This window comes from Mus pahari, unplaced genomic scaffold (genome assembly GCF_900095145.1).
Source record: "Mus pahari unplaced genomic scaffold, PAHARI_EIJ_v1.1 scaffold_9355_1, whole genome shotgun sequence".
NCBI lineage: Eukaryota > Metazoa > Chordata > Mammalia > Rodentia > Muridae > Mus > Mus pahari.
Genome location: NW_018392526.1, coordinates 22,871 through 32,405, shown reverse-complemented (window position 1 = coordinate 32,405; position 9,535 = coordinate 22,871). Strand labels below are relative to the sequence as shown.

General features: G+C 38.9%; 1 protein-coding gene across 1 annotated transcript; it reads right to left on the bottom strand.

Annotated features, from left to right (window-relative positions):
• Window positions 1–7,538: 7,538 nt before the first annotated feature.
• On the bottom strand, window positions 7,539–8,477 carry LOC110315072 (olfactory receptor 5AN1-like). The gene has a single exon (XM_021189230.1). The coding sequence runs from the start codon at window positions 8,475–8,477 to the stop codon at window positions 7,539–7,541; it is 939 nt and encodes a 312-aa protein (XP_021044889.1).
• Between the last annotated feature and the right edge of the window lie 1,058 nt (window positions 8,478–9,535).

The following is a 9,535-nucleotide window of genomic DNA, read 5'->3' as shown; positions in this document are numbered from 1 at the left end:
TGCTCTAAGGTGTGTGTTCATTGGTAGCAAACCTACCAAAGACCAAGATCCTCACAACACCCACCCATGTACAGCTAAACTTCCCTCCCTCCAGTCCAGCCTAGTTTGCAGGAAAGAGAAATATCAAAGTATCTCTCTTTGTACAGGACTATATCCTATACATACAGACTGGAAAACACCACCAAATACCTGATAAACACTTTCAGCAAGATAACAGGATACAAAATTAATCTACAAATGTCAGTAACCATCCTATATACCAATAATACCTTGGTCTCTATAATATAACCACAGATTAAGGTTGGACTTTAACAACAACCAACAACAGAAACAACAGAAAGCCCACATACTCATGGAAACTGAAAAACTCTCTGCTCAATGATCATTTAGTCAGGGAAGAAATGAAAGATTTTTCAAAATTCAATGAACGTGAAGGCACAACATACGGAAACATATGGGACACAATGAAAGCAGCACAAATCTCATAACACTAAGTGCCTCTATAAAGAAATTAGAAAATTCACATACTGTTGGTGTCTCCCACCTCCACTAACCACTCTCCCTCTAAACATTATATTGCGCCCCCTACAGGCACACAGAATTGCTACTGAGAAGACCTCCCCAGATCTTCCAGAATGCAGCATAGTCAGACCGCCTAGGATCCTTGGACCCACCTACGTCATCTCCGCCCACTCGCTCGGACCGCCCATGATCGCTCAGACCCGCCTATCATATACTCATCTCTGCTCATGATCGGACTACATGGCAGTTTCAAGGGGACTCAAGGGCAGGCTCAGAATCCTTCCTTGTACTTGAGCAAGTCCGATTATTAAACGAAAATGCTCTGATCAGCAAACCAACAGGGCATCATTCATTTTTCCTTTCGCAGCCCTATCCTCTTTCAGGATGTTTAAGCTCTTCAGTACGAACCCAGTCCAAAGTGTTTGTGCACATGCAGAAACACACAACATACCAGCAATTTAAAGGTATATCTGAAAACTTTATGGAAAAATGGAAACAAGCAAACATAAAAGGAATGGAAGGCAAGGATTAATCATACATAGGACTGAAAGCAATCAATTAGAAACAAAGAGAACAGTACCAAGAATAAATGAAACCAAGAGCTGGTTCTTTCAGAAAATCAACAGGACAGACAAATCCTTAGCCAAACTAACCAAAAGACAGAGAGACAATATCCAAATAAACAAAATCAGAAATGAAAAGGGATATATAACAATAAAACCTCAGGAAATTAAAAAATCATTAGGTCTTACTTTAAAAGCTTATACTCAACAAAACATAAAAATCCAAAAGAAATGGATGACTTTCAAGACAGATACCACTTACCAAAGTTAAATCAAGATCAGGTAAACTATTTAAACAGCCCTATAACCCCTAAAGAAATAAAAGCAGTTATCAAAAGTCTTACAACAACAAAAAAAGCCAAGAGATGGACGGTTTTAGTGCAGATTTCTACCAGACTTTAAAAGAAGAGCTAATAACCAATATTCCTCAAACTATTCCACAAAATACCAACACAGAAGGAACACTACCTAATTCATTATACGAGACCATAGTTATCCTAATACCTAAACCACACAAAGACCAAAAAAAGAAAGAGAACCAATTCTGCTTATAAACATTGAACCAAAAATAATAAATTTCTCTCAATCCAAGAACACATCAAAAACATCACTCACCATTATCAAGTAGGCTTTATCCTAGGGATGTAGGAATGATTCAGTATACAAAAATCCATCAACATACTTTACTATATAAACAAAATGGAAGAAAAATTTACATGATCATCTCATTAGATGCTGAAAAAGCATTTGACAAAATTCAACACACCTTCATGTTAAAAGTATTAGAAAGAGCATAGATACAAGGCACATAACTAAACATAATCAAACATACAACAAACCAGTAGCCAACATCAAACTAAATGGACAGAAAATTAATGAAATTTCACAAAAATCAGGTACAAGACAAGGCTGCCCACTCTCTCCTTATCTATTCATTATACTACTTGAAGTTCTAGCCAGAGCCATAAGACAACTAAAGGATATCAAGAGGATACAAATTGAAGAAGTCAAAGTATTGCTATTTGCCAATAATAATACTATACACAAGCAACCCTGAAAATTCTACTAGAGAACTCCTACAGCTGATAAACACCTTTAGAAAAGTGGCTGGATATAAAATTAACTCAAACATATCAATAGCCCTCCTTTATAAAATGATAAATGAGCCAAGAAAGAAATTAGGGAAGCAACACCCTTTAAAATAACCCATATAACATAAAATACCTTGGAGTAACATAACCAAGCAAGTGAAAGGTCTGTGTGACAAGAACTTCAAGAACTTGAAAAAGAAAATTGAAGAAGATATCAGAAGATAGAAATATCTACGCTCATGAATAGGTAGGATTAACATAGGGGAGAATGGCCATCATTCCAAAAGCAATCTTCAGATTCAATACAATCCACATAAAAATTTCCAAACAATTTTTATAGTCTTTGAAAGAGCAATTCTCAGCTTCATGTGGGAAAAAACAAAAATCCCCAGGATGTCCAAAATAATAGTTAAAGAACTTCAGGAGGAATCACCATCCCTGAACTCAAGGTGTAGTACAGAACAATAGTGATAAAACCTGCATGGTATTGATACAAAAATAGACACACTGGTGAATGGAATCAAATCAAAGACCCAAAAATAAATCCACCCACTTGTGGACATTTGGTTTTTGACAAATAAGGCAAAACTATACAATGGAAAAACAAAAGTGTCTTCAACAAATAGTGCTGCTCTAACAAGATGTCTGCATATAGAAGAATGCAAACAGAACCATATCTATAACCCTGTGCAAAACTGAAGTCCAAGGAGATCAATAACCTCAACATGGAACCAGATACACTAAATCCCATAGAAGAGAAAGTGGGAAATACCCTTGAACATGTTGGTACAGAAGACAATTTCCTGAACAGAACACCAGTGATTCATGCTCTAAGATCAACAATTGATAAATAGGACCTCATGAAACTGAAAACCTTCTGTAAGGCAAAAGACACTGTTATTAGGACAAAACAGAAGACTATAGATTGGGAAAGGATCTATACCAACTCTATCTTATAGATGGCTAACATCCAAACCTGATAAAGAACTCAAGGTGGATACTGTAGGACAGTGGGCCATGCCAGGAAACTTGGTATGGTTGAGCGGGTTCAGAGTTTTTGGCATTGGGACACCACCTGAGACAGTAGGCAGCTCCCTGCTCCCTGCTCCCTGCCACCTGCTGGATTCCTAGCCTGGAACACAAGCCATACTTCTGTGGTCATGTAGGCCCAGGACAGGGTTGTCCATGCTAATGAGGTATCTAGATGCCTAATAGGGTTTACCCAATATTCTTCCCTTCCCAGACATTTCTTCCTACAAAAGATATTTAATCACTGATTAAATCTGAGTAATTGTTATGCATCCATTTTTCATGATGAACTGTCAATAAATGGTATAGAAAAACATGAACTATCTCTTCCAAAAAAAACACCATGAGGAACATGGAGAAGCTCTTTTCCTACAGAGCCTGAGCCTAAATTTCCTGTGGAAGGCCTCTTTGAACTACAACTGCTGCCTAGCTAAGGACAATCATTGATGAGCTAAGTCAAAGTTTCCCAATTTCCTTTGCTGTAGGCTACTTGATGTCCTCAGCAACAGGCCCCGACTCTGCTGTTGCAGGAAATAATAAAAAATGACCAGCAGGCTTCCTGCAATACTGCCAAGCACTCTCTGTCCCAGCTTGGTCCTGTGGGATGCTACTCTCTACCTGACAACTCTCCACAGGGCCTGAGCTCCCTAGTTCCCCTTTGCTGCCATGCCAGCCACACACAATGACTGTTCACCTCTCAGTCAGCCTCCACAACACCAAGCAACCAAGTAGAAACAAAACTCTAGAAGCTTATAACTAACAAGTCAGAGTTATATATCAATGAATTCTCAATTCACAAGAAGCCAGTACAATAATTTCAGAACCAATTGATAATGGTAATAGTTGCCCAGCTATATTAGACAAATTATGCCACTTATCTAACCTTTATGATATCATAACTACCTGTGGTTATTTAAAACCATGCTGGTTCAGGTTCTTCTCCCTGTCCATCAACCTCCATCTTGTCCTTTTTATGTCTCTTTACCTAAGATGCTTCTATCTCTGCAACATTTCACTCTGACTCCCTTTTCTTTACCTAATCACAGGGCTCTGGCTGCACTAATATTTTAATGTAATTGGACAGGGAAATTCCTGTCTTACTCTGCTCCCATCTCCTGGAAACTCAGCAGTGCCTGGAAGTCCAGGAGTTTGGGAGCACCATGTCCCAAACTTGCTGCAGGCCCATGGACCCCTGATCCTTTGTTCCCAGCTCTGTGCAGCACCCCAGCAGTGACTGGATATCCAGGAGTCAGGGAACCACAGCTTTGACCTCCCACATCTTAGACTGAATCTTCCTACCCTCTGAGCAGTGTCTTGGCCCTTCCCTAAAGCCCAGCACCCAATGGCAGTGGTGCATGGATATGTGATCAAGCAGTCCCTGAGTTTCACCTTCCCAGCAGTATGTCCCACACCCCAGTGGTGGGGTGCAATTCAGACCCACAAGACACCAACAACCAAAATAGCCCAATTGAAAAGTGGGGTACAAAGCTAAGCAGAAATCTCAACAGAGGAATTTTGCATGGCTGAGAAGCACTTAAAGAAATATTCAAAGTCCTTACTCATCAGAGAAATGTAAATCAAAACAACTCTGAGATTCCATCTTTACACCCATCAGAACGGCTAGGATCAAAAACTAAAGAGAGCACATACTGGTGAGGATATGGAGCAAGGGGAACAGACTGCATTGGTGCAAACTTGTACAACCACTTTGGAAATTATTTTTGCAGTTTCTCAGAACACTGGGAATAATTATATAAGACTCGACTGTACCACTACTAGTCATAGACCGAAAAGATGCTCTACCATCTGCCAAAGATATATTTTCAAATATGTTCGTAGCAGCTTTATTCAAAATATCCAGGAACTGATAGGAAAAGATTCAGGGACCCAAAGCCAAACATGAGGCAGAGTTTGGGAAATGCTGTGGAAAGGGGAAAGGAAGGTTGCAGAAGCCAGAGGGATCAAGGACACCACAAGAAAATCCACAGAATCAACAAACCTGGACTCACAGGGACTCACTGAGACTAAACACATAATCAGGGTGCCTGCATGGGTCTAACTTAGGCTCTCTGCAAGCATGTTACAGTTGCATCGCTTGGCATTTTATGTGACTCCTAACAGAGGAAACAGGAACTGTTTTTAGTGATTTTCTCCACTTTTGGCGCCCTTGTCCTCCTGATGGGTTGCCTTATCTAGTCATAATAAGGCAGTTCCTGAACTTATCGCAACTTGATATGCCATGTTTGGTTAATATCCCAGGGAGATGGCACATTTAGAAGGGAAACACAGAAGGAGTGGATGGGAAAGGAGGAGGTGGGAGTGTTTGGAGGAGGCAAGAAGCAGAGGGAAGGTGAGAGGGGAAATTCCTATAGAGATATATGAGTGATTAACAAATTATTTTTTTAAAAAGATAACATGGAAATATAATGACACAGTTACCAAAACTTTTTGTCAAATCTAAGAAGCATGCTAAACCAGTGGCCACTGTTGTTTACACCTCATGGTCCTCCTTTAAAACCAGAAAAATAGAACCACAAACTTATGTGTGATTTGAGATTACAGGCTATAAAGGACAATGCAATTTGCATAATTCTGTATAGCCTCTCCTGGTTCTTTGAGCTCCTTGAATGTTGCAGGAATTTTCTTTGGAGCATATAAATAACACACAATGACCCAAATAGAAAAGAGACTAACAGACTAAAGAAATGATTCCATCCAAGTCCATCTTTGTGAACCAATGACTTTATTAGAGTTACTTACCAAAGAGCTAATAACTCTTCACCAGCAATATGAACAATGATTACCCTTCTCCACCATATTTGACTAACAAGCAACTGCTTAATTTAAGAGTTCCAGCTATTAGTCAACCATGCACATCCTAGATATACCAAAAAAACAAATAAACAAAAGCAAAAACAACCACATATACTAGTACATGAAACTGTGGGGAAAGACTTGTGACTATCATCTCAGGTAAATGTCTTAGGATTCCCTGTTTCAAGAAGGGAGTTTGCTTGAATGGGTTTGTTTGTGCCTTTGTTTCTTTGTTTCCATCATAGTCTCACATTATAGCCCAAATCGGTCTGAAGCCCTATGAAAACCTCCAGCCCTATTAATGCTGGAATTAGAGGTGTAAATCACTACTCTTGGATCTGGAGATGATAATAACATTCTATCATTTTCATTTCAGTGCCCATGCTTATCAGTGTAATCATTTAACCATTTCATTCCCAAGGCTATGAACCAGATATTGTATAAGTAAATAATTCCTGTTGAATGATGGTGAAGGTCATGTATACATAGAGAAAACATTCCAATGCAATACTCAGAAAACCAGAAAACTTAGTTATTCTACTACCACCATTACATCACTCACTTAAGGCCACACAATACTAGAATTCAAGAACATACATAGACAATAAGAAAGAACATTTCAGTCTGTCATGTGTTGGTATCTTAACAATATTTAATGTCCAGTGACTATAAATTCATGTAAGTTTTCTTTAGGTCAAATTTGAGCAGATTCCAGAAATATCAAAATATATTTCATGGAGTGTTTTGATCGGCTCTAACAACTCAGGACACATTTTCTGGTCGTAATGTAGACAAGTAAGAAAGATCAGGTCTCACCATCTCATATATTGCTATTGACCCATAAGATAAGAAGCCATCAGAACACTAAGGAAATGGCAGTGAAGAAACCATGCCTTGCTCACCAGTTTTCTTCACAATTCAAACTTCCACTTTAGTGTTTGGGTTAAGCCGGTTAAAACTTATTAAGTGATTTATCTTGACAAAATCAAGCTGCTTTCCATTAGTCATCCTAGAAGGCACAAGAAAGCCAGTGTGTGGCTTTGTTTCTTTCAAACAGGAAGTTTCCTTGTGGTCATTCTCACCTGCTCAGGATCACAGAGTAATCAATGGTGATGGCCCCGGCTGTATTACACTACATCAAAATACTGATGACAAAATTGTTAGAAGACTTAGGGATGAGAATCAATCAGGAATCTTCTGTAGAGGCTTAGGCTAGAGATTTAACAGGTTCAGGCTTCTAGAACTTTCCCAACTTGATTTTTCTCAAATAGCTATAGATAACATAATTAATGATAAGATCCTCATTTCATAACATGGAAATTATGACTCTACTGTTCTTAAAACGGATGTGTTTCAATGACATCAAATCAATTGTTGGTTCACGTTGGCATAAAGTCTGTTTAAAAGACATATTTATCTGAGGTGCCCTAAACTTTGTACCTTTCCATTCATGCACATGTGAGTGTGGATAGCAGGAAATCTTACATGTCATTTTGTTGAAATAATCGTATCTGTATCATTAGCTGCAGATTTTCTTTTTCTGCAACCTCTTCATGGCATCTTTGATTTCCCTGTTCCTCAGAATATAAATCAAAGGGTTCAACATGGGAATCACCACAGTGTAGAAGACAGATGTGAATCTTTCAAAGCTGGAGGAGCTACCAGAACTGGATTGCAAATAGACAAAGATGCCAGTACTATAAAAGAGAGAAACAGCTGTCAGGTGAGAAGCACAGGTGTTGAAGGCCTTGGACTTGCCCTTTGCTGAACTGATCTTTAAGATGGACAGGACGATAAAACCATAGGACAGCATGGTAGCTAAGGCATTTGCTATTCCAAAACACATGGTTAATATAGCAAGAAGGACCTGTACGAAGAAAGCATCACTACAGGATAGATTTAATAGCTGGGATATGTCACAGAAGAAATGCCTAATGACATTAGGTCCACAGAAATGGAGCTGCAGCAAGGCAAATATCTGAGACACAGAACCTGTGAGTCCTGCTGCATAGCTTCCCATCACCATCCTACCACAGAGGCTGGGTGACATGATTGATGAGTACAGAAGAGGGTTACAAATGGCAGCATACCTGTCATAGGCCATGACTGTCAGGAGGCAACATTCAGTCAGCCCCATAGTGGAAAGGATAAAGTATTGAACTATGCAGCTCACAAAGCTGATAGTTTGCTTTTCCTGGAAGAAGTTGGAAAGCATCTTGGGGGCTGTGGAAGTAACAAGGCAGATGTCTATAAAGAAGAGATTACTGAGGAAGAAATACATGGGTGTGTGAAGGTGGGAATCCATTCTTATTAGAGCAATAAGGGAAAAGTTCCAGGTTACAGCCATAGTGTAGATCATCAAAAACATTACAAAAAGAGGTACTGTGATTCTGGGGAAATCTGAGAACCCCAGGAGAATGAACTGTGTGATCATGGTAATATTTCTTCCCCCAATCATCTCTTCAGTGCTAGTGCTCCTAAAATCAGAAAGGAAATGAGAAAATGCACTGCTAACTCCAGTGACATTGGATCATTATTTTGATGACTGATAATGATAAACACTATAAACTTTAATGACAACTTCATAAAACAATATCTAAGAAATAAGTGATCACACAAACAAACATGTACAAACACATATATACACACACACTCACAAGTCTTCAGCACACTGTCACATTTGTAATCCATATATCTGAGGAGAAGATACTAAGTTCCAAGTAAAGTTTAAATTAGTCTTCTTATGGAAGGGCCATATGAGGGTCTTTAGAAGGAGGCAGGTAGAAGGAGGCCAAAGGGTCTGTCTCTTTTGTGAGTATGTTACCTCTAATTAACAGACACTCAGAAAGATTTTAGTAATTTCACAATTTAGTTCTGATTCTCTTTGTTCTATATTAAACTATCCCAGTGACTTCTACACAATGACTTTGAAAACTTACTTAAAAAGAAGACAGCAGAATTCTTTGAATAGAAGTTACTGAGATGCTAGAATCAATGACTAATGCATAGACTCAGCCTACACTTGGGTATATGCCAGGTACTTGGGTATATGGCGACTGTTCATTAGTTCTTGATTGTTACTGTTAATGATTGCTAACCAACATGACTGACAGCTGCATCTGGATAGAGTGATGCCAGGTCTCCAATGTTCCCAAGATGTCTTCACCCACCAACAATGAGACCCAATGGCTTCAGCCAGCTGGAGATTCATAATCAAAATCCAAGCAGATCAAAATACCCAGGGACATTGAACTCAACTGGAAAAAAAATGCTTATTCTTTGCCCATGCTTGACCATTGGTACAGAGGGTCTGTTGGAGAGAAACTTGAAGCAATTCCACTAAAATCAGGTACAAGACAAATCAGACAACTCTCTCCCTACCTATTCAATATAGTACTTGAAGTTATAGCCAGAGCTATAAGACAACTAAAGTAGATCAAGAAGATACAAACTGGGAAGGAAGAAATCAAAGTATTGCTATTTTCCAGTATCATGGTAGTATACATAAGCAACCCT

Coding starts and splice junctions, on each gene's coding strand:
- LOC110315072 (XM_021189230.1), bottom strand. CDS start 8,477: ATGATTGGGGGAAGAAATATTACCATGATCACACAGTTCATTCTCCTG.